This window comes from Henckelia pumila, chromosome 3 (assembly GCF_033568475.1).
Source record: "Henckelia pumila isolate YLH828 chromosome 3, ASM3356847v2, whole genome shotgun sequence".
Taxonomy (NCBI): Eukaryota; Viridiplantae; Streptophyta; class Magnoliopsida; order Lamiales; family Gesneriaceae; genus Henckelia; species Henckelia pumila.
Genome location: NC_133122.1, coordinates 52,475,536 through 52,501,339, shown reverse-complemented (window position 1 = coordinate 52,501,339; position 25,804 = coordinate 52,475,536). Strand labels below are relative to the sequence as shown.

The following is a 25,804-nucleotide window of genomic DNA, read 5'->3' as shown; positions in this document are numbered from 1 at the left end:
CAAGTCAGTCTTGCACTTTAATATTCATGAAAAAGAAGCAATAATTTTAATAAAACAATTGAGATGCATCATCGAACAGATCAACATCCATGTTCAATCTTCAATGCTCCCTAAGATTTATCTTTGATAGTCTGTTGGCTAAATCATGATTTGCAGTAGAGCTTCCAAAGTCTGCATCCATAGGCCATGTCATCGGATGCGTAAACTCCCTGGAATCAATACCACGTAAATAAACATCAAAACAAGTACCCAAGCAGAAACATTTGGCCTGCCTCGCGGAGAAATTGGAAGAAAGAAACTTGCTCACCCTTCAACCCTCTTGCAGAGGCAACGGTTCATATGATTCAGAGTGTAGTTTCCCATCACAAGATCGAGTTTCTTCGCCAGTTTTGGTATCTCGGTTTGTGGCATAACATCCCATATTTTGATGACTTGAGTAGCCATTGGATTTTCCTGAATGATGTCTATGGTCCATATCAGTTTTAATGGCCCCTTCACTTGATAAACCTGCATTAACTGTGAAGAAATTCCATCCATGTCGTCAAAAGTTTTGTCTTTGCTCGTTTTGCGCCAGCCATTTGACAGCTTCACCACCAGAGAGACCATTTCTTCATGGATCCCTGTATTCTGAAGTTTTTTCATGGAATCTTGGAATTCAGCGCTGAAATGAACCTGGGACGAACAAAAGGTTTATTGCAATGATCAGTTCAAGATTAGTCAATGTTAAAGCTTTTAACAGATGTTGATGGCAGGTACCTTCCACTTCGACGATTTGAAGAGAACGGAATGCATATCAAATAGTGAATTCAGCTGGCCAAGCTCAATCAAAGCATTGCTAATTGCAAGAGCCAAGCTCGTGTTATCATATGCATTGTAAAAGTAACCGCGGCGTTTGGCGTCAAGGACCAACTTTTTCCAAACAGAGCCACTGTTTAACAAAGTGGCACCATTCCCTAATACCCAGAGGCAGAACCTGTAAATGCAAGTGTGCAAAAACATGGTATCATTTGATCAGGAAACAGGAGTGAGACCCAATTATTTGCTCTGGTAGAGTGTATATTACTTGGCTCGGGTCAATGCTACATTGGCTCTTTGGCAATTCGATAGAAACCCCACAGATCCATTCCCATTGCACCGAACAGTGGAGATTATTATAACGTCTTCTTCGCCACCCTGAAAACCATCAACAGATCTCACATTGACCGAAAATTCGTCATCTGCATTCGTGCTGTAACTGTTTCCTAGTCTTTTTTGAATCGCGGCAACTTGAGCCTTGTATGGTGATATGCAACCAACACGCACTTTTTTCTTTGATGCAATTGATTCTATGAAAAGAGAAGTAAAGTTGGTGAGGATTCGTGTCTGTATATAACAAAAGAAGACAAATGGGGAGTTAATATCAAGAATACCCCTATAAAGTTGGGACAAAATCTCAGCCAAAACGGAGACCTCCACCATATTTTTGCGGCTATGCTTATCATCAAAAGTTTCCCTTCCATTTTTCACATCTATGAAGGAGAAAGAGCCAAACATGTTTCCTTTGAGGTACGACCGAGCATAAGATCTTTGTAAGACGTTTCCTCCATCGATTAGTTGTTTGTCATAGAACTCCATATTTGGAAACAAGCTAATAGAAGGATGCATCCTATACTGCACGTTGAGAAGGTGCTTGCCTTGTCCCAAAATCACAAGTCTCTCGAACAAACTCCTTCCAAACACAGCTCTCTCGCAAATCTACCAAATATCCAAAAAAAAGTGTTACATACAGAACTGAAATCTTTCTGACGACATATTTAATAAAGAAGGAAAATTTGATTTCAAAACCTTGCTTTGAACCATTGCTGGAAGTTGTTTCTCATCCCCAACAAGAATAGCATGTCGGAGACCGGGTAGCAGTAAGGGAATAGAGGATTCACATTCTTTGAGCTGTGCAGCTTCATCAATAATCACCAGCTGAATCGGCGCCATCCCTTCTGTGTGCAATTTGGCTGAACTTGAGGCAGTGCAGAAAACTAAACAAGCATTTTGTAAACAAAAGTTCCGAATTGCACCATATTCAAAGAAATTTGGGACCGAAAAAGTTGCAGCTAGGTTTTTCATTACTACCAGACACTCATGCCTGATCCCATGCATCACTTTGCTTTCACTGGTGACTTGAATATGAATCAGCAAACTATGAATTTTTCACAGCATATCAAGAACACTATTCATGTCATTTACTAATTCAACTGGAAGACATGAAGTAGGCATATGGGTGTATAGCCCTATTATGCAATGCACTAGTTGCCATCTTAAAGTGTTGAATCTTTTCGCGAAAAATTCCTCAAATGTCAACAAACCATCCCCTTCTGTTCCGTCCATTTCGTCCTCCTTTTCACCACCCGTGGGTAGGCCACTTGAATGAGGCAGCTTCTTTTCCTCTGATTTTTTCTCTGTCTCCTTTAGCTCACTAGTGATTAACTTCTTCCAGAAGTTTTTTTTTGGTGTTTCATTCCAAATTTCATGCTTTATTTCATTTTCATCCTCATTAATCTCCTCCTGATCCTCATCAGTATTGGACCCATCCTTATCTTTCTCCATCTCTTTTGCTTGGTATCGTTCATACTGGCCTTCGGGGTCTTCAAGCAGGCCTATCATTGATTCTATACTACCTTTCCATCCCGTGAGAGGCGCAAAACAATTAGCTAGAACGAAAACACGGTGATCAAGAAATATATCATAAAGGTCATCTTGATCAATAATATTCATTCTCTTCTTATTGCCGAACAGAACTATATCACCCAGTCCATAAGTATCGTATTTTAGTGTCCCGCTTAGCAAACTCATCAAACGTTTTGCAACCCCTAGAACGGCAACATTTGTTGGAGCACAAGTCAATGTCCTACATTTCATCCTCAAAAGGGAAGCTACTAAAACAGAAATTGTTTTAGTTTTTCCAGTTCCTGGGGGACCCCATATCAGCTTAACAGTATTTTGATGCAGACATTTTGTGGTGGTAACACAATTCAAAACAGCAGCCTTTTGGGAGTCCCCAAGTCCCATAGAGTCGATAGAGTGAGAGCACCCTCGCCCTACTCCGTTCGAAGAACAAATATCACAATCTCCTATCAACTGTACCAGATACCAAAAAAGCAACGACAATTCAGCAGCATATATTATATTTTGTAGCATCCTAAAAAAAGAACATTATTTACTAAATTCTTACAGATGGAGCAACTCTAAGCACAGAGTTGATCATGCTCATATTTCCTCCATGCCTGTCAGCATGTAAAGCTTTCCATATCCGCATGTTTGTCGTCAAGTTTGTGAGATGAACAATAAAAAGTTTATCCTCCTTGTTTCCCTTTTCCTCGACTTCTTTCTCAAAAAATATAGGTTTGGAAGATACAACTTGGATCTTAACCGAATCTTCATTCTTGCCTTGAACTAAAGCAACAAGATATGACCTTTTAGGCCTATTTAAGTCATCGATACATTTCGGTTTTACGTCTGTTAAGGCCATTAAATCTCCAAACTCAGGTTCATACAATCCTGGACCTGATTTCCATATCAACTCATAAAACAGTTTCTTGGGAGGTTTGAAATCTTTATGTTTTTTGACATCAAAAACTTCACAAGCTGGTGCACGACTCAGAGTCGTAAAATTCGAGCGCAAATCTGCATGCGTTTCTTCTATAAGTGGATACACAAATGACTTCAAGTAGTGATCTGCTGATAAGAACGTTTCCGGGATTCGATTAACCTGTCCAAGAATTTATAAATCATTAACAATAGCAAGAATCTTGAATCCCACAAAATCAAAATCCCCTGCACTGGGACGAAATATCAAATTTCGTGCACTATATTTGAGCTCCACCCCACGAAATACACAAAAACAACTTTGTCATCAAACAACATACATGCCTCAAAATCAGAGTACTTGAAAAACAATAACAAATCATGGATGAATATCTATAAAAATAAGGTTGGGATCATGAAACCTTATTCCTGTAAAGATCTTTGTTCATAATATCTGCTATTGACCAAGAAAAAACAAGCTCGATCAACCCTTGTCCTTTATCTTCCTTTTCCTTAATCGCATTCTTCGTCATGTTCCCTTTTCTTCTTCTTCTAGTCCCTCCCAGAAAAAAAAAACGTAAATATCTGAGAAAACAACCACTTATTTCACAGCTTTTTTCGTCGAGGGAGAACAGAAAAATAATGTGCAAAAATGGAAGTGGAGGATACCAAGGGAAAATCAAGAAAGGCGAGTAGTTGACGCTTAGCTAGTAAGCTAAATGCTGGCTATGGAAGAATCGACGAAAAAAAATACTTCGTGAGCACTGTCCTCGGTATCAAGAAAAACGCTACAAAGTTGGGGAGTTGAAAGGGTGAAGATTTAATATACACATATATATGTACTTATACTCTAAAAAAAACAGTCTGTACTTTGTGTGTATATATATATATATAAAGATCCAAGTATGAGCCTCTGTTAAATATGAACATTTCCAGGAATTCGAAAAGATTCTCTGAATCTTTCATGTATATGGAATGTTTTTATCGTATTGTATGCGTTATATATACGTACATCTTTTTTCATACCATGTACATTTCAATGATAGTTTCAAAAAACAAAAAAGAAAAGAAAAAGGAGCATTTCAGTTATTTAAAAAATAAAAAAAACATTTTCGACTTTATATTACTTACCCACAAAGGCACAAACCCAATAGTCACTTTTAAAATTTTGAGTTTTTGCTCGGAAATCGTTATGCAATAATTATAATTATTAAATATAAAAACAAGAAACAGTATTATGATATTATCCCACCTAAACGGATCCATTATATAGTTTTTATGATGCTTTATCTTACAGGAATCAAGGGAAAAAAATCTGATTTAGAAATTTTCTATATATACCTTAACTTGACATAGTATACACTTTTCTGAATATAAAAAAACTGACCATGCAAGAGTACTTCAAAAAAAAAAAAAAACTGATTGCAGAATTCTAAAAAAAAAAAAAAAAAACTGATTTCACGAATTTAATTTTTACTTTTATAAGCAGGAGTATTGTTTAAGAAAAAAATTTGACTATCCAAGCATGATGTATGCATAAAGATAATAATGTTATTCCAATAATACATCGACACCTTGACTACCAGTCGTAGACCTCTTGTTGTGTGACAAAAGTGAGTCGGATTTTTGTAGGATTTTACAATTCAGTTTTCATCTCTATTAATTGTATTCACCTTCATATTCATACATATCACCGTCAAGTATTTAACTTTGATCTGCATCTCCGTACTCATCCGAAGATCGTATATTAATCCTCTCCCCAAATATTTGAATACCACCAACACTTGTAATTATTTTTTTTTTTTCAAATTTGAATTATTTTTATAAAATTATGCTTATTTATTTATCAAATTATTAAAAAATAATTTAAAAAATAAATATAAAATAACAATTCGTTCGACAAACTATCTTACTCATTTATTTACCATGATCAATCGCTTAAGAAACTATCTTCATATTTTATAATCACTTAACAAAATATTTTTTATAATTAAGATTATTTACAAACTTCTTATTTTTTATATATTTACTGTATTTAAAATCTAAAAATTTTATTTCCAGTTATATATATATATATATATATATATATATATGATTATTTGTTTTGAATTGTTAAAAATATAATTTTAATATACAGTGTAAGTTTGTGTTTAAATTATATATATTATCTTCTTATTATATGTACGTTGTTTAGATTTTAAACTTTGTTAAAGGTATATTATATATATATATATATATATATATATAATATTTAAAATTTACAATATATCAATTATTATTTTTTATAATATAATAGTATTCATACTCGGTCGTTCGATTGAATCGATTGGGTTATGAAAACACGGATTATTATGATGTTTTTAATTATGAGGAATAAAAAAAAATTGATTTAGAAATTGCATCTCCAATTTCCTCCTATCTACACATTTATGTTTCAAAATGTTTAATTGTCATTACAAAGGAATTTGCCCTACACATTGCATGTAATTTATTTATTAGGTTGCACACACATTAGTTAGTTTTAATAAGAGCATATTCATATGTGAAGTTAATAACTTGATCGTATGATAGGTTTGTATGTTTTTATAGCGATATGAGAGAGTTTGTAGAGATGTCGTTGAAATATTATTTTTTAATTTAGTTTAATAACTTTGCATGTAAATTTTAAAAAAAATTGCACATAATTAGTATTATTGGGGTGCAATAATTGTCTCTGCTAGGTAGATCGATCGAATCATGTTACTTAAGCTATTGTGCGTTTTAAAAGATTCGAGTTGTGTCATTAACATCAGCTTTTGATAAATCGGCAAGCGTTTGACCTAACAACATAATTGAATTTAAAAAACACACATACTTTTAGAAATTTTTTTTCCAATTATTTGAATTTTGTTTTTAAAAAATTAAATTATTTTTAGTTTTTAATAATATTTATCTAGATTAATCTGACCCGTTGATCGGTTCATTATTATTATTTTTTTAAAAGTTATAAATATAATATAATGATGATGGGCTTCACCGAGCCCACAGAATCAACGCACCGGCTGCGGTTTCTTCCATTGTTGGAGCGGGCGAGGATGATATGGGCCGAGGCCCATTGTATGTGGTCTAATAATTTGATTATTGACAATTAATATCTTGACCCGATCGCAGTCTGCCTTGGGGAAGAAGCTGTTTCTTGGAAACACCGTTTATAAAATCTCCACCACTTTTCTAAGAAATCTCACTACAATACACCAAAAAAAAACACAAAAGAAAAGAAAAGAAACCAGTTCTAGAGATTTCTTTCGTGAGTTAAAGCATGGCTGGAGTTGAATTACTGCCAAAAGAATACGGCTATGTGGTTTTTGTTGTAGTTCTCTACTCTTTTCTCAATTTCTGGATGGCCTCCCAAGTTGGCAGAGCCCGAAAGAAGTACTGTTTCTCGATTTAATTACGATGTCTGAGGCATTTAATTGAAAGCCCTTTCCTTGAATTTCAGAAATTATGGGTTTCACTGTGTTAATTTGATTGCAGGTATAAAGTGTTCTATCCTACGATGTATGCCACAGAAGCTGAAAACAAAGATGCTAAGATCTTTAACTGTGTTCAGGTTTTTCTTTTTATTTGTTTCATTTATGGTCGAATTTATTATTTGATTATACTACATGGATCATTTCTAGATTTCACCATCCAATTTGGTCATAAAAATTAGAATGTTCACCATTTAGAAGAGGGAATACGGAAGGAATCACCTCCTCCGATCATGGAGTAATTTTTCCAAACTTGGGACTTTAATCACCATGGATTGCTGAAGTTTGACTTTTTATAACCTTTACAGAACATAATTTTTTTAATGGATATAAAGAACAACAAAGTATGTACATATAGAAATGAACTTAAAGCTCAGGAATATGTGGTTATGTTCAGGTACTTCTAGAAAATATATCATGAATCGGATATGTGAGGTTTTCATGTTATATTTGTTTGGTTCATATTTTCTACCATAGGTCTCATGTTATTATTTTAAAAATTTTAAAAAATTATTTTTTGTTTAAGGTTAAGGATATGGTATAGTAAAATTATTCTTAGGAATGATAAACTGAATTAAGATAATGATTGTTTTTGAGGAAATGTGAAAGCAGATTGAAATATATTTCGATTGTAGTTCAACAAATAAATATAACATGTTTATTTATGGTTTTTGGAAATGAAAACATTCGAGAAAATATATCAAGCATTCCTTTTGGTTTGGACTAACTGAGCATTTTTTCCAAGTGAAAAAACTTTTTGGGCAACTTGCATTTGTATTTGAACGCGCCAATGATTGCAGTGTTGTCCTTTATGTGATGATAATATATCGGTTGATTCATAATGTGGATCAAAATTTTTTGGGTGTAGAGGGGACACCAGAATTCCTTGGAAATGATGCCAGTGTTTTTCATGTTGTTGATATTGGGAGGGATCAAACATCCTGTGATTTGTGCAGCGCTCGGGGTTGCTTACAGTGTTTCTCGCTTTTACTATTTCAAAGGCTATTCCACAGGAGATCCACAAAAACGTCTTTCAATTGGGTTCGTTTCTTTCATTCATACCGCTTTGATTAGTTTTTAGAACTTATTATTGATGGTATTGTATTCCAAAAGATAAATCTATTATTTATGATATGTTTAACTATTGGATCTTTGTTGGCAATTCCGTCATGTTTTACTGAGTAAAAAACGAACATGAAAGTACCGTCTCTTATTTGACGATGGTCCCTATTGTATCAACACGAGTATTTCCGGTGAGGACATAGGGAACTTTCCAATAGGTCGGTAATCTTAGAATGTTCAAGTTTTTTCCACCATTTTTTAGTCTTTCCGCACGAACCTTCAAATCCTCCCCTCTTCTGTGCTTCTCTTGAACATTCCTTTCCCTTCAACGGAATGCTAGAACACTCAAAAGTGTTTCGGATGTCACCAAGCCTCTGTGACAACTTCTTTTTTTTTTTTTTTGCAAAATCCCCGCTTGATGCGCGTCGAAATCGGGTCGGAATATTCTGCTCCACCTAACCGGCGATGCCCTCGTCGCTTTGGAACACCAAGCCCTCGTCGCTTTGGAACACCAAGCCTCTGTGACAACTTCTTTTTTTTTTTTTTTGCAAAATCCCCGCTTGATGCGCGTCGAAATCGGGTCGGAATATTCTGCTCCACCTAACCGGCGATGCCCTCGTCGCTTTGGAACACCAAGCCGTAGGAACCCCACAAGCTTTCACCTTCCATTTTGCTTTTGCCTTGCATAGTCTTCTTCCCATTGTTCCAGCACGTCACACACTCCTTACTTTGACATGTGGACTCTTCATCCCGGAGGGTGCTCCACATGTATTGTCTTGACTAGTATGTGATGATGTTTACGTGGTGCATGCATGATATTCTTATAATACTATAAGTCGATTTGTTCACAATCTGATCAATGAATAAGACCAATCATTTCTCTAGTATTGATAGAAATAGACTTGTGGTTGATGAGTTTTTAGGAATCATGATAAACTGATTGATTTTTGTTTTGGAACAGGGAACAGCCTAAGCTAAGTAGTAGTTCTAGGTGATAACTTACGGTGTTGGACTTCAACTTCGTCAGTTTATATTATTTAAGCCTAGATAACAGATCCATGTTGGTTGTGCAGCACACTTTGTTCCTAACTTTTGTATATGCACTCTAATCTTAATTATAGAAAGTGCACAACTAGAGGCACATTATGTCTTGAAGAGAAGTGCAGTTCTCGTCTAGGTGCAATCCTTTATGGAAACCTCTAAAGGCTCCAAGGCACTTGTATGCCTTGGTTATGAGAACTATGATGCCAATGATTAGTTACTCTTCGTTGTATCGTTCGTGCGTTGTTGTACAAGTATTTCTCATTTAAAACCATGATGACAGTTGATAACTTTTCCATGCGCAGGAAATACGGGTATTTGGCTGTGCTGGGGCTTATGATTTGCACAATTTCGTGTGGCGTGCATTTACTCACCGCATGATCGAGGACCAGCTCGAGGAAAGATGATACCACTCCTGTATGTGGCATTTTGTGCTATTGTTTTGTTTCATACTGTAGTTGGAACTTTTTTGCTTCTGTGAGCAATATAATTCAGTGGTATTGTGTCAATTATATAAAAATAAACGAAGCTAGATTATGACTTATGAATGTCCGTTCATTTCCATTCTTAGAAGTGGCAATATATTGATACTTTCTAGTGTATCTTTTGATGTATCTAAAAACGAACTTCATGTCGTCTGTTTAAGGATGTTCACCATTTTTTATAATACAAGCCGACTTGAAATATTTACATGCCTAATATATTTATTACTTTGATAAATATCTAAAACTAGACAAGGTAACAAAGTTCCAAGAACAATATAATAATTTAATATAGTTTGACGGATTGCGGGTTAGCTCGTTGCAACCTACCAAATTACACATAAGTTTGTTTGTTGGCTTCTCTCGTCACCTGATATAAGTGAATTGAGTTTGTATTTTCCCAGACCTGCATAAAAAAACAATCGTCTCATCTCATTTCGTCTAATGATGGATTGCAACATATTGTGGGATACCCCATCTAGTTTTAAGGAAAAACATATCTAATTGGCATCCACTAACTCTTAAAAAAAATTTAAACTTCTTTTAATAAAAATTGTATAGTAATTAATGCTTCTATTTATCAAATTTCAAAGATTTAAAAAAACAACACTGGTAAAAAGAAATAAATCTGAGGCACGTGGGCAGTAGTGTGTGGTCCTAAATTAAATAATTTTCGGACAGAAAGAAGACATAATTTAAATATAACGGCTACCCCGCTCGGACCCCCCTGTCAAAATTTGAATTCGCTCTCTCTCTCCACAAAAGTTGAATTCGATGGATTTCTTGAATACTGTACCCCCTTTTCTCCCTTTTTTTTTTCCCACCCGTTTAATCCCCGATCTGTTGCATACTCTCTGTTTTTGTGAATAAAAATCGTCGTATTACACCCCACCCATCTGTGTAAAAATGGGTAGTTGTTTAAGCAAGAAAAGCGTTTGTGTTTCATCATCTTCTTCTTCCTCTGTTGCGCATTCAAACCAACCTGAAAGGGTCAAATCTAATACCCAGTTTGAGAAGAGCAAGGCAGAAGAAGAAACGGTGAAGAAAGAAATATTCATCATCAAACATAGGAAAAGCCAGGATAGATCTTTGCAGAGTGAGGTAGAAGGGAAGCGAGATGCAGAGAAAGGTGAAGAATTGGGCGAGAATTCTCGTAGTGTGAGTGGCAATTCTGGTTCCGCTAATGGAGTTGAGATTATTGCTGGAGGAGGAGGAGGGGTGAGGACTTCCAGTTGTACGAAGGAGGAACTGGACGCCATTTTGATACAGTGCGGCAGGCTCAGTCGGAGCTCTTCCACGGGGAAGGCGGTGTCCGTCTCTGAAAGCTGTGGGAAGAAGTACTCTGGATCGAAGAGAAGTTTTGATTTTGACACCGAGAGTGGTGGGCTTGAGGGGAATGGTGCTTCTGTAGATGGAGATGAGCGTGATGGTGTGGCAGGCCCGGGGAGTGAGGGACGTCGCCACCACCGCAACCGGAGCCGTCAGCCTAGTGGCCGGCGGAGGACACCAAGTAGGGAGAGGGAAAGGCGGGTGAGCCGGTCTCCTGGTCGGAGATCTGAATCTCCTGCTCCTACCGGGGGGCCTAGTTCATGCCCTGCCATTTCTGGTTCCAAGCCGGCCAAGATGGTCTCTGTGCCCGCCACTGATAAGAGTGGTAATGGATGTGCTGCTGAGCCGGATTTAGCTATGGCCGTTAAAAGGATCCAAGTGAAGAGAAATGCTTGTGGGGATGGGGCTGTGGCTTCGAGAACCGCATCATCTCCTCGTACTCAATCCCCTGCAAGAACAAAGGCTTCAAACGAGAATCAGAATGTGAATACCGGACAAGTCCAGCAGCCATTGCCACTCAGCAGAAGCAATTCGAGGAAGGCGGAAATATCTCCTTACAGGAGAAATCCTCTTGGTGAGATTGACACCAACATCATACCGCAGGTTAGCTTTTGTTTTAGTACCAAGTTGTTTGAAACTGCCTTGCATTTACCTAGTAACCTTTTTCACAGTAATTATTAAGCACCAGTGTCTCTTGAGCGAGTTTCTTTAAACGGACTTGGGCAAGAATAGATTTTTACAACTATAAACATTGCAATTAACATAACAAAAATCTTCAGAAATATGTTGTGATGTATTTCTATGACTCGATCCGTCCCGCAGACTCCTCAGCGGAAGCAAAATGCTGACAACCAAACGAATTCAAACTGCAAAACCAAAAACGAAACACAGGTGAATGTGATTTCTTCCGCAACTGAAGGTCATCAACCTTTCCAATCGGTGATTAGAAGCAGATCGTCTCGTTTATCCAGAGAACTAGACATCAACCCCGAAACGCTATCAAATCCTGTTGTAACATCCTACACTTCACTATTGCTCGAAGACATCCAAAATTTCCACCAAAAGAATGCCCCTCCAGTGGCCTTTTCACTCCCTCCCTGTGTGACTAAAGCCTGCTCTATTCTTGAGGCAGTTGCTGATCTCAACTCCACCACCAGTTCCACCTTCTCCAGTACATTCTCTGAGGATCGACAAAAAAATCCTGCGTCCGAGCGATTCGGTAAAACCAATGAAACCAACAAGCCTATTTCACGAGGGAGCCCTCTCATGGAATCTGAGGTGATGGTTAATGATGACTTGATGGATCCTACATTTCATAAATATGTGACAGTAGGCAGAGGTGCAGTAGATGTCGATGAATTTGATGAGCAAGAATCCTCGGGCAGCAACAGCTTTATGGGTGGTCAGCAAAACTGGATATCTCCTTCTAGTTGGGAGCCTAATTCGGTTGACTCTACTGATCGTTGCGCATCTTCAAGGTCCGTTAAGAGACAGCATGAAGCGAGGCATGTCGCGTCTGATTCTGGAAAAGGAACAAGCTCGAAGAAGAGGGAGTTTGATAATCAACGGCCTGGGATTGGCCGTGGAAGGATCGGATCAAGAGGAGCTCAAAAGGCAGCAGCAGCAGCTGCAACCTAAACGTGGTATATTCACTGCTCATTGTGAAGTTTTATGTCATTGTGTTTATTTGGTGGTGGTTGCAAACTTGCAACTCTGCGCTTTATTTGTTTAGTTTTCACCATTTCGTTTTCTAGTTAAAACTTCATCATCATTTTCAACCAATTGTTTCTTTGCATAAAAAGCCTAGTTCAAACAATTTGTACTGTCTGATCATTTTTAAAAAATAATCGTCTCTCTCATTTAAAGACTGTTTTCGAACTATCAAGTTTGAAAATAAAGTAACTTTTGAAATATCATGTGTAACGAAATACTAGTTCCCAAATATTATATCAAGATTGTATCAAAATTTCGCCAATAAAACTGTAACATAAGAACAAATAACTTTATGAACATAAAAAAGAGCCTCGAGATCGAATAATCGAGTATTATTAGACGTATGATAAATACAGTATAATAATAAAATCAAATGGTAAAATATAAAATATTAAAGTCTGAATCTGAATTTGCAACTACTATCTCTAATTCTGATAACTTCACCTTCTCCGAGAGTGTGAACATCCCCTCTGCACTTGACCAAGAACTTCAATTTCATGAGCTTCAATCTCCCAAGCTTCAGCCTCACGGGAACCTTAGCCCGAAGATTCAAAGGGACTTTTCCACTCTGCTGCGCAGCCTGCAACGACTGCAGCAAGCCCATCGCATTATCAGTTTGCCCCGCCAGGGTCAGGCTGAGTACGGTGGTGTTGCGGTGGCCCTGGTAAAACTCCGGCAGCGAACCTTCGCACAGCTTCGTTCCTGTATACCAGACACTCAAATGGCTTCCACCCACGTAGTATATGCCTATCTTTTTGTTGGGATTTGTCGCGGTGATGTTGAGGTTAAACGAAGCAGACAAGCTATTGCTGCTGGTGAGATTAAACTGGGTCACTCTCATGGAATCTGCAGAGTATTTTGGTAGTTTTGGCTGGAAAACAAAGAATATAACTGCGGCCAAAATCCCAAGGATTATGAGAAGGATCAGCAGAAGGGATATGGTCCAGCAAAGGCACTTCTTGAAGCAACTGCTCCTCCTTCTTGGTGGTTTTGAAGGAAAGTAGGGGACTGTTCGGGGGAGAGGCGGCGGATATTGCCTCTCGGGATCACCACCGTCGGAGCGAAAAGACCCTCGGCCCACCAGCGGCGCGGTGGCTCTATTTGACGGAGCCGCCGCATCGGAATCTTGGAGCGGATGAACTCTTTGATGATCGGCCATTGTATTTGAGAGGGGAACTAGCTAGAGCAAGCAAACTCCAAAGGTTTATATAAAGTTTGAAACCGAGTGGGGGGTCGTGTGTATTCACATAAAATATATTTTTTTTTAAAAAAATATTAATAATATTAATTTCAATTTTCACACGTATTCAATTATACTATGTCACTCTGTTATATATATATATATTTGAAGAGACTATAATCATTCTAGTAAATTTTTGTTTTTCTTTTTAAGAAAACCTATATATAACGCTAGAAACAAAATAATTTAATAGGAAAATTGCGAATTTTTTAATATATATTTCAGAAATAACCTTTTTTTTTTAAACATCGCATATGCACTAGAACATCAAACACTCGTCGATTCGAACAAATTCCGTGACCGTAAATTTTGTGTAATTATTTTTATTTAAAATGCATGCCGACGATTATATTTATTTGACGCGTAGATAGACTCATATCATATGTAATGTAATGGTTTAGTTAACAAAGCCACACTATCTTGACTTTCAACAATTCTCGGGTGGGTAAAGAGTCGCCATCTTTGATTTTTCTTGTATACATATATCGTTAGCATTCATAGGCACCCGTTGAATAAGTCCAAATTATTATGTTACATTATTATAATTATAATTATAATTATAAAAATAAAAAGTCCTTGCAATTGTAGGAAGTTTCATCTCCATAGTCAAATATATATAATATATATAAAACAAATTCGAATATTCTTCGTTTCTTCACTCGTACCTAGTTTTAGTGCAGCTACTGTTTGAGCATGGATAACAAGTGAAGTTTCAAAATAATGAGAAACTCGGGAAAAATAATGTTGGTCGAATTTCATGTTAAAGTATATTTGAGTGTATTCGAATATGCTTAACATATCTAAAAAATTCTATCAATATCATTTTACCAACTACGCTAATATATGTATGTTAATAGTTGACAACCTTTTTTATGGTGCAACTATTGGCTCTCCATGTAAGATTAAATATAAGAAGCGTATACACAATAACTAATCTATACATCATACACCATATTTAAAATATTTTAGTCTCTTGGTATATAATATGGACACACAAAGATAATCAAATAATTAATACTTATAAAAGCTACGTGAAAAAAAACAAATTCTATTTTAATAAAGTGCCGGTAGAGAAATTAAATAAAAGAAGGAAAGCACGTTATATCAGCATAAGTTGACGGATGAGGTTTCGCAGATCGTTTATTTCAACAAACATATGAAAATTAAATGTATTATTATTATTATTATTATAATTATTATTATCTCTACTATTTTATAATAGTTATAGCGCATATACAAACTGCTTTCTTTAATTTGATGTGAAAATACTAACTTTCTTTTCAATTTTACCCTCTAATTATTTTTCAATATGTCATTAATTCCTGGGTCTGATTTATTAACCCAGGTTTATAAGAATCTAACTGCAAAAGAGAGAGAAATGTTCTCTTGTGGTTGTGATTTTCCTCCTATTCATTTCACCATCAACTTTAATTCATTTTTTATATATAAATACATACCTAATTTTTTTTTAATTTGTATGATCATCATATATTAAATTATATATATATATATATTTTACACACGCATCGCGTGTGCCCGACTGCCATTTTTTTTTTTTTTATTATTATTATTATTATTATTATTATTATTATTATTATTATTATTATTACCTTTCCTTTTTTAAGATTAGAATCTTAAAATTCACATAATAACAAAGAAAAAGTGTGCATTTCACATGTTGATTAGCCCAACATGTATCAGTAGCACAATGGAACAAGAAAGCCAGCCCAAGTCAATTGCTCACACGTACACGTACCTAATTGGTGTAAAAAAAGTCCATGTTTTGTATAAATTGGATAAACAAAATGATATGATTTAGGTCGACTAATCAAATACTTACATTTTAAGAAATTTACTCAATCAACAAATTCTCAAATTTCAGATTGCAATCGATGTTTTTTACAATTTTCCTCTCAAAAGTCAAAATTTACATCATTTGTTTCATACAAAGAGCCATAGAGTTCCTTTGCCAGCAAAAGCCTTCAAAAAATTAATTTACAAGATGTTCCACAATCGTAAGCAATCTCATCATTTTTCTGTTCATTCACAAGAGCTAACCTCATCAGAGCACAAAATGAAAGATCTCCAGCACATGAAAAATATCTAACATACAATACCTCGATTAGTTATGAGTAAAAACGCCACGAAGTGCAGCAGCTGCGCCCCGCTTTCTACCCTGCACATATCAATCGAAGATGGTAAATATTTATCACATGTAAAATTTTATGATGTTTTATGAAAGCCACGCACCTTTTCATAGTTAAACAAGTCCTCAGCAACAGCTTCCATCTGTTTGCGCTTTTTCTCGAATTTTATAGATTCTGCCACATCCTCGTTCCCATAATCAGCCTCCCTAAAAAAATTGCAAGTTCTTAGTATTCAGAACTTAACTTTAGACAGGACTAGAGAGGCAGAACGGAAACAGGGAAATGAAGCATACTGATATGGATACTTCGCAAATGGTACGAGGTTGTTGAAGCTGTTACCCGATGGAACATCCATCTAAATTTCAGGCCGCAATGATACAAACAAACAAAAAATAAATTAAAATATATACAACGAATGCTAGCCAAAACAAGTTCCAGACAACCCATATAAGAAAGAGAAACCAATTATTTTCGACATACCTATTGAACTGCAGTTCAAAAGATCAAGTACTATTAGTTTTTGTGTGCACCTATGTGTGGAAGTGCGCGCAAAAATAATATGGGGAAGGAGGGGTGGGAAAAGAAGAAATAAAAGAGATGTGCTACGGTTTGGGAACTGCCAAAAATAATATGGATTAACAAAAACAAGGATTGAACATTAATCTAAAGTGTATTCTAAACTTAAAACTTGTTTCCAATACCTTCCTGAAGCGTTTGAAGTTTATCGCAACACCATCAGTTGAGGAATGACGAGATAGAAGTGTATAGTCTCTAGCAATTAGATCTTGGCTAAATATAATATCAAGATTCTCACTCTTAGCAATTCTCAAAGCATCACCATCATTTTCACTCCTTGAAAAGGTGGCAGCAACGGTATTGGACTTGGCAGCAGTTGAGTAAGAACTATCAGGATGGTCAATATCACGAGTGGAAGGTATAAATCCTTGTTTTTCATGGTCAATGGATTTGGACACAATCGAATTCTGACCAATGTTACGCCCAAAAGATTCTACAGTATGAACGACAAGCCCTTCTTGGCAATCACTTTCAGCCAATTCCACCTTGTGAATTGCTATCTTTTCTTCGCTTGAATTATCAGCAGACTCTATCAAATCGACTACAGTGGATTTGCGGATAGATGTGGCAGTTTCCATGTCTACGTCAGAATCTGCCACAACTGTCTCATCTGTGGAGCATGAAGATGTGACCAGCACTGCATAAATACAATTATATTAGTAAACAATTTTCTCCATCTCGTGAAATTCAAGTTGCTCATTCAAAATGTGAAAATCATGTTTTTCTTCAACTTATCCCAAAGCTTTGTCTCGCATAAAAAAATCAGGACAAGGAAGCTCGACAGTGTTGTCTCACATAAAAAAATATGGACATGCTTGACCCCAAAAAAATGATAACACTCTATGATATGTTCTCATAGGTTTGTTAATCTGAAACTTTATCAGCTTCTTTAGAAGAGAGGCTCAAGTCCTTATGCTGACAAAAGAAAGACCAGGTGACCACAATAAAAGCCTTGCATGCTTTCTAAAGGTGTATCATATCACCAAGATACAGTGCCTTGCTGAGCTTAAAAGATGCTAAGACAAAGCAGCTGGTAGTTGAGTAAGGTCAAGTTCCTCAAAGCTAAAACTTTCTTGAGAAAACAGAAGCATTAAAGCTGAAACAGCGCAGCATGCCTAGTTGAACTCAAAACAGGCATAAATGTGGATGTATCTTTTGGTACAAGCTGGGTAAGTTACTCTGACACCCATTGTAAACTTTTGCAGCTCCAAAACAACAAAACAGTTTCATTCTATTACAAGGAAATATTAGCATTCTAGTAGCGCAAAATACTTACCAGGAGCTGATACAATCATAGAGGGGTCAAGATGCCCAGAAAAAACAGCTGAAATCAGTTCCAACTCTTTCACACTAGTCACAGAACTTAAGTTGCGAAAACTCGTGGTGTTTGTGGATCCAGTTGGAAATACACATACCACATGGCCAGTTTTTTCTCCTAAACTCTGCAAAGAACACATATACTTGAGTAAATGAATAGGAAATTCAACTAGTCTTTCTAGAACGATACACCCACTTACACACAAAGAATACTTCTCTGGACTTGTACTTAAGGTTCTCAAAGAAAATAGTGGAGTTCCATAAATTAAGTTGAGGTTATAGGTGACTACTGCACCTTCTAGTTTTCAATAAATGATGCAAACCAAGAGAGCAAGATTTCGAAAAATAGGAGGTAATTTTGTAGAATATTTGATCACTTTCTTAATTCAGCAGAGATACAGGTCCGCGAGAAAAACGTATAACTCTAAATTACTCCTACTTAACATGGTTTACTGATGATCAATAAAGAAGAAAGATAAAACAATGATGTATACCTTGATATCATCTAAAGTTTCAATGAGGACTACTTCTGCACCACCCACATCCAATAATAACTGCAGCTTTTCCTTGAATTTATACTTTTAAAAAAAAAACAGAAAATATAGGAAGGTAATGAAGTGTTGAACACAAAATAAACATAAATGTTTGTAGCTGAGACGGGTAGAAAAGAAATAAAAGACACTTTGGTGAATTTATAATAACAGCAGTCAACTCTGATATATATGGCAGTGGTAATGTAATCGCAAAAAGCCAGCGGGGCTTGTCCTTCCATGAGAATTATGAGAAAAATTCTAAAATTGAAAAAGAAGATGATATGAATTTGTGTTTCCACAAACATATTGACACGATATATTTGAAATGAATCTCAAATTCAAAATCATACGACAAGCCCAGAATTTTAAAAAAAACAAGAGTTAGAAGTAAGTTTTGAGAAAAGGCTCCTCAGCCCTTGCATTATGTGTCAAAGGAGAGAGATACACTAGAATATCACTCACCATATGCATATAAATTTCCATATATATATATGCACTGCCTTTCACTCGGTAACTCCTAATGTACTTAGTGATATGCACACTTCTTCATCTGATGATATGAATGTGTTGCCGGTTTTCTTTCATTAGATGGAAACATAAAAGAAAATGGAAACCAACTGATACATGAGAGAAGAAAAAACAATCATGAAGCGCCCAGAGCAGCCACCTTCTGTAAAGACTCCAGCAGAAAAGTGTATCCTCTCAAACATTGTTCTCGAGATCGAGGGTCCGTAACTTTGACGTGTATCCCTTCTAACATCAAACTTGGAGAATACCTGATAAATTTGGGCCACGGAAGTGTTAGATTCCCTAAAAGGTATCTTCAACCACAGTATGGTTATTGTCAGTGGTCCCACAGGAATGAAAGTAAACGAAAAGCATACGAGAGGGAGCTTGGTATTTCGGTGCAAATAGTTTTTCCTGCAATTAACTGAACGGAAAACTCATCAATTAGAAGATAATAATTTTGAAATGCAAATGACACATCAACTCTAGGGAGGATGTGATTGTACCTCTATCCAACTAGATTGGATAATGGTTTTTTTGGCCACTACAGCATCAATAATCTGGTGTGTGACAGGGATAAAATCATCGACTACCACATGGGTGCATTGAAAAGTCCAGTTTTGACTCATACGTGCACCTAAATGAAGAATTTATTAATAACACATTTCAAAATATTATCACCATAGAAGAGACAGAGAGGAGATAATAACTTATGAAGAATACCTCAATTACTTGATTTGGGCTAGCATGATGGTTTAGATGATGATTAAGACAGTCAGACAATTGCATATGATTACATTATTCTCCTAGGCTGCACTCGATAGAAGAATTTAGTGGATTTAAATTTCTAAAACCAGTAAACCACTCAAATTGTTAAGATAATTTAAAAATTCGATGATATCATTTAATTTTAATTTTGAATCAATTTTAGCTAGACATTTCAATCCCCAATTATAGCATTTTCTTCCAAATCCTTTGTCAAATAAAATTTTTCCACCCCAACACAGCCCAAATGTGGTGGTTTATCATGGTAATGGTGCCAAATAACATGTCATTTTTAAAATGATAATTATACGAGGAGAAAAAGAAACTGGCAAAATCACTCGGCCAAAAATGTTCAGTACAGTCAGCAGTTATTGATGCTCTTTCTCAATGGTGAAGTAAAACTGAAAAGTCGATAAGTTCTCCAGTCACACTCCTCCCCTTGTGATGGAATTATTTTCTTGTCCCTTTTAAAACATTTATTCATTTCATGGCATAGAAATACCCTTTATTCATGATTCCTTATATAATCACATTTAGCTTTCCATGAAATTTAATATTCAAATATAGCAGCAGACAGCTAAATGGAAGCTGAGTTATGTGTAGCATATGGTGTTCTCAGTAACAGTAGGGTGCGGGATTAATTCACTGAGTTTTGTGGATCAGAGTTCAAACCTTTAGAAAATATGTAAAACAGAACCTTTACTGGGACTAATGGAGATGAAAGACACAAACCATGTACAAAATATTACCACAAGTCATTATAGATAATAATAATAATTCCCATTCAAAATATTTATATACAACTCAATGCAATCTTCTCAGTGAACATAAAGTGATTAAAAAATCACTGACCAATCGATGATATCTTTTCTTCCAACTGTTTCATCTCTGAAGGCTTGGATGAGCACTTGAAAAATATCAGGGGAACAAAAGAAAACCTGCCATATGATCAACAACAAATAACATTGTTATGCCACTTTCATAAAAGTTAGACCAAGCAGCAAGGATGATAAGATGAAGAGTGCTAAACTAAAAAAAAAATTGATTAATGCGGAAATGATGAAATCTGGAAACTTGGGACCTATAGGTTGCATTGCCAGTTCCAAATGAAACCAGGTCCCCATCCTTCAGTGATGCTTCTTTATTGGGAAATTCATGAACATTTTTCTTCAAATCCAGATTCTTATTAATAAAGGTTCCATACTTGGAGCAGTCTCTGACCCGAACTTTGGAGGAAATCTTTGAAGCTTTCTTCTGTGAATGATCCATGCAGATCATTTCATCAATGATAATTTCTGCATGGATCCTTGAAACTCCTTTGTCTTTATCAATGATTATATCACATCCTATAAAATAGTTTAACAAGTACAACTGCAGATGCTCATGAGAGAAATTAATTTGTAGACAAAAAAGTAGACTGAAGAGCAGACAATTCTTTTTATATGTTTTTCCCCTCTAGTCCGTTTTCGATATGCACATAAATACAGAATCCACAATTCTTAAAGAACTTCGCCAAAACTCAATCATCTTACATTATTCAATAGAACTCCTCAAAAAGATTTTAGGGGGTTCTTGGCAGCAGAATCAGTATAGAAACATAGTTAATGGCTGATTGGTGTCATTTAGAACTGTGATGATTCTGAATGAAGAAATCAAAGTAACTCATTCAAGGGCCTAAAAAATATAATCTTTCCAAAATCATGATGCAAGGTACCTTTTCGACCCACTTTGTATGTTCCTTTGCTGAAAATATGATACTGATTTTCACCTGCCAAATACCGTAAGGTTGAAGTATAATTAGAATTCTAACACTTAAAAAATGTATTTTGTTTAAAAAACTATTTAATTGCAAAAACTGAAATTCGCTTAAGAAACATTCAACCAACAAAATACAAAACTAAGAGGCTACAAAAAATACCCACTTCAACTACCCTGTACAAATCACTGGTTATAAAGCATTTATATGAGATTATTTAATTTCCTCCTTTCCAGGAGATATGGTCGATGTACGTAAGGTAAAGTTAGCTGCTTGTTTCTACTCAACAAAGGCGAGTGTTCGACAAAATTCCTCAAGCAAAAACATATGTGAGTTAATGGGATACCTAGTAATGGGTCAACGGGAACGATACCCCAAACCATGGCAATCAACAATTGAGAAAGCTTAGTGACCGCTTTCAATCAGGAGTGACCCAGAAGTCGCGCCTTTTGGTTGCTCCGGTTTGTGTCCGACTCCTATTGTTAAAATTGAATTGTATTATTTTGAAAATTAGTGTGTTGAATTATATTATTTTGAAAATTAGTGTGTGATGATGTAGATGATGATGATTTAATTTTTGGACTAATTTTCCATTGAGATCTATAAATAGGTCTCTTCATTTGTGTAGAAAAACACAATTTGAGAGAATAAATTTAAAGTGTGGAGTTTGAGAATATTTTGAGTTTTTGAGTTTTATAAATTTTACTTTTCACAACACGTTATCAGCACGATCGCTCGAAGGTTCTCTATAATTTCCGACGCTCCAAAATACAAGAAGAAGTAAAAAATATTCAACAAGTAAGAATTTTTATTTTACTGTTTATATATTTTTATTGTGTATATATTAATATATAATATCATGCTATGAAAAAATAAGTTTTTTTTCAAAACTTGTTATAAATCCTGGGAGGATGTTAAGACGACATCCCACACTTCCGGTAAGGAATACGACAAGTATAAAAGCCTTTAAGGTTTTTAAACATTATAATCATATTTGTATAATGTCATGTTATTATATAAAAAGTTGTCTATGACACCGATCTTATAATAATATGATATACTATACCTAACTTTATACTAACTATATTGGTATAATTTCACAATATTATATAAAAGGTTGTCTACGACACTGACCTTATAATAATGTGATATGATATACATAATTATTTAATTATGATTATCATTATATGCATTGCATCATTATCACGAATTTTTATTCAACATATACTCGATTTTTTTTACCCTCAACGGTCACAAACGGCTAGTTTTTGGCCTATAAATATGTTCACTCAAACTTATTTTTAATCACACCAAAATTCACTCTTTCTCTCAAAATATTTTTACTCGATTTTTCAAAGATGGAGATGATGGCATTTATAAGGCTATTTTTCATAACGATTATGATCATCATGCTCACGAGTCTTGTACTCACCAGCGATTTTCCACCACATACTTTTTATCTATTTGTATACGCACTTGTAATTTTTATTTTTCAATTATTTTGTATTGTCATATTAATGAAAATTAACTAATAAAATGCATTGTTATTTTTCTAGTACCACCATGTCAAACTTGGCAAAGCTTGAATTCGTTGCACTCGATATCACTGAAAAAAATTATATGTCATGGACTCTTGATGTTGAGATGCATCTTGAGTCATTGGGTCTAAGTGAAAACATTAAAGAAAATAATATATCAACCTCACAAGATAAAGCAAAAACTATGATTTTCTTGCGCCGACATCTTGATAAAGGGTTGAAATGTGAGTATCTCACAGAAAAAGACCCAATGACTTTATGGAAATGGCTGAAAGAAAGATTTGAGCATATAAGGGAAGTGATACTCTCGACCGCCCGTGATAAATGGAATACGTTGAGATTCCAAGACTTTAAAAAAGTCAGTGATTATAATTCTGCGATGTATCGAATAGTCTCGCAATTAAAATTCTGTGGACTTGAAGTCACAGAAATGGAAATACTTGAGAAAACATTTTTCACTTTTCACGCATCGAATATAACTCTACAACAACAGTATAGAGTGCGTGGATTTTCGAGATATTCCGAACTAATCGCATGTCTTCTTGTGGCGGAAAAGAACAACGAATTGTTAGTAAGAAATCATCAATCCCGACCCACTGGATCAACGGCATTTCCTGAAGCAAATGTCGTAATGAAAAATGAAAACCAAAATCAAAGGAATAGACCAGATTTTGGTCGTGGACGAGGTCGAGGACGTGGGCGTGGACGTGGACGTAGAAATGACTGTGGTCGTGGACGCGGTCGTGGATATGAAAATAATCGAGATAGTTATTTCAGTAACTCATCTCAAAAGAGCGTCACGCACCACCCACTAAAAAGGCAGCATGAAAACATGAGTGAAAATGAAAATCACTCAAAAATAACCGAGAGTGTTTGTTATAGATGTGGCACTCCGGGACATTGGTCACGAACTTGTCGAGCCCCCGAGCACCTTTGTAAGCTCTATAAAGAATCGATAAAGGGGAAAGGAAAAGAGACCAATTTTGTTGAAAATAATGACCATTTAATTGGTTCAACTAGTTTCAGTGCTACAGATTTTTTGAATGATTTCGAAAACATTGATTAAAAGATTGGTGGGACTAGATTGTAACAAATTTGTATTTTTCATGCATTTTTGTATTATAAAGCATGTTATATTTTACATTTGTATTGTACTTAATTTTTCTTTATTACATTTTTGTGAAGTTTGATATGGAAAATGCTATGAGCAAACATGAAAATAATATCATGAAAATTTGCATACCGGATAGCGGTACAACGCACACTATTCTGCGAGATGAAAGATATTTCTTGGAACTAAAACCAACAAAAAAAATGGTGAATACAATATCAGGTCCTGTAGACTTGATTGAAGGCTTTGGTAAAGCGAAATTTTTGTTACCTAATGGTACAAAATTTTTGATAAATAATGCTTTATATTAACCACGATCGAAAAAAAATTTGTTGAGTTTTAATGACATATATTCTCATGGATATGATACTGAGACAATGACTGATGGAAATCAGAAATATATGTGTCTTACCACATATAAGTCAGGAAAGAAATTTGTAGTTGAGAAACTACCAATGCTCCATACTGGATTGCATTATACACATATAAGTTCAATTGAATCAAATATGGTGATGGATAATTCATCAATATTAACAAATTGGCATGATCGATTGGGACATCCTGGTTCAACAATGATGCGAAGAATTATTGAAAATACACATGGTCATCCACTGAAAGACCAGAAGATATTTCAGAATAATAAGTTTCAATGTAAAGCATGTTCACTTGGAAAACTTATTATAAAACCATCACCAGCTAAAATCCAAACTGAATCACCCATATTTCTTGAACGTATTCAGGGTGATATTTGTGGGCCAATTCATCCATCATGTGGACCATTTCGATACTTTATGGTATTGATCGATGCCTCTAGCAGATGGTCACATGTATGCTTATTGTCAACTCGGAATGTGGCATTTGAAAGATTGATGGCTCAAATAATAAAATTGCGAAATCAATTTCCCGATTATACAATCAAGAAAATAAGACTTGATAATGCTGGAGAATTTACATCCCAGACTTTCAATGATTATTGTATGTCAATGGGAATCACTATTGAACATCCTGTAGCTCACGTTCATACGCAAAATGGATTAGCTGAATCATTGATTAAACGTCTACAACTGATTGCTAGACCAATGATTATGAAAACAAAACTCCTTATTTCTATATGGGGACATGCAATTTTACATGCTGCGGCATTAATTCGCATCAGACCAAGTGCATATCATAAATTCTCCCCATTGCAACTTGCATTTGGTAAAGAACCAAATATCTCTCATCTAAGAATTTTTGGATGTATGGTGTATGTGCCTATTGCACCACCTCAACGATCAAAAATGGGTTCTCAAAGAAAAATCGATATTTATATCGGTTATGATAGTCCATCAATCATTCGATATCTTGAGCCTCAGACAGGCGATGTGTTTACAGCACGCTTTGCTGATTGTCATTTTAATGAAGAAATATTCCCAATGTTAGGAGGAGAAAAGAAACACATCGAAAAATAAATCACATGGTATGTACCATCATTGTTACATTTGGATCCAAGGACCAACAATGTGAAAAAGATGTACAGCAAATTGTACATTTGCAAAGAATAGCAAATCAAATGCCAGATGCATTTGCAGACACAAAAGGGGTGACAAAATCATATATACATGCTGTAAATGCCCCAGC

The 25,804-nt window shown here is 35.5% G+C and overlaps 5 protein-coding genes across 8 annotated transcripts; 2 read left to right on the top strand and 3 right to left on the bottom strand.

Moving 5' to 3' along the window:
• Positions 1-36: 36 nt before the first annotated feature.
• LOC140888724 (uncharacterized) lies at positions 37-4,351 on the bottom strand. The gene is made up of 9 exons (XM_073296421.1): positions 3,981-4,351; positions 3,206-3,742; positions 2,203-3,111; positions 1,825-2,160; positions 1,410-1,734; positions 1,064-1,325; positions 757-973; positions 308-672; positions 37-209 (listed from the first exon to the last, which is right to left on the bottom strand). Exons 1-9 carry the CDS (start codon positions 4,089-4,091, stop codon positions 101-103), a joined length of 3,171 nt encoding a protein of 1,056 aa, XP_073152522.1. The 5' UTR covers positions 4,092-4,351; the 3' UTR covers positions 37-100.
• Positions 4,352-6,739: 2,388 nt separating this feature from the next.
• LOC140890873 (uncharacterized) lies at positions 6,740-9,772 on the top strand. Its single transcript, XM_073299006.1, has 4 exons — positions 6,740-6,969; positions 7,072-7,147; positions 7,936-8,108; positions 9,476-9,772. The coding sequence occupies exons 1-4, from the start codon at positions 6,857-6,859 to the stop codon at positions 9,549-9,551; spliced, it is 438 nt and encodes a 145-aa protein (XP_073155107.1). The 5' UTR covers positions 6,740-6,856; the 3' UTR covers positions 9,552-9,772.
• Positions 9,773-10,315: 543 nt separating this feature from the next.
• LOC140887834 (uncharacterized protein At1g65710) lies at positions 10,316-12,866 on the top strand. Its single transcript, XM_073295344.1, has 2 exons — positions 10,316-11,584; positions 11,804-12,866. Exons 1-2 carry the CDS (start codon positions 10,559-10,561, stop codon positions 12,617-12,619), a joined length of 1,842 nt encoding a protein of 613 aa, XP_073151445.1. The 5' UTR covers positions 10,316-10,558; the 3' UTR covers positions 12,620-12,866.
• Positions 12,867-13,011: 145 nt separating this feature from the next.
• LOC140887835 (NDR1/HIN1-like protein 6) lies at positions 13,012-13,879 on the bottom strand. The gene has a single exon (XM_073295345.1). The coding sequence runs from the start codon at positions 13,851-13,853 to the stop codon at positions 13,086-13,088; it is 768 nt and encodes a 255-aa protein (XP_073151446.1). The 5' UTR covers positions 13,854-13,879; the 3' UTR covers positions 13,012-13,085.
• A 2,172-nt stretch (positions 13,880-16,051) lies between these two features.
• LOC140887347 (nibrin homolog) lies at positions 16,052-22,046 on the bottom strand. Of its 4 annotated transcripts, none has more exons than XM_073294548.1 (13): positions 21,882-22,046; positions 21,494-21,547; positions 20,861-21,125; positions 20,632-20,717; positions 19,521-19,651; positions 19,392-19,438; positions 19,175-19,283; positions 18,469-18,552; positions 17,934-18,099; positions 16,783-17,294; positions 16,375-16,436; positions 16,185-16,287; positions 16,052-16,110 (listed from the first exon to the last, which is right to left on the bottom strand). In XM_073294548.1, exons 1-13 carry the CDS (start codon positions 21,916-21,918, stop codon positions 16,057-16,059), a joined length of 1,710 nt encoding a protein of 569 aa, XP_073150649.1. In that variant the 5' UTR covers positions 21,919-22,046; the 3' UTR covers positions 16,052-16,056. The 4 variants fall into 4 exon arrangements, with proteins under 4 accessions (XP_073150649.1, XP_073150651.1, XP_073150652.1 ...); XM_073294550.1 differs by having other exon boundaries at positions 21,494-21,584; positions 21,882-22,020; XM_073294551.1 differs by having other exon boundaries at positions 20,861-21,150; positions 21,882-21,914.
• Between the last annotated feature and the right edge of the window lie 3,758 nt (positions 22,047-25,804).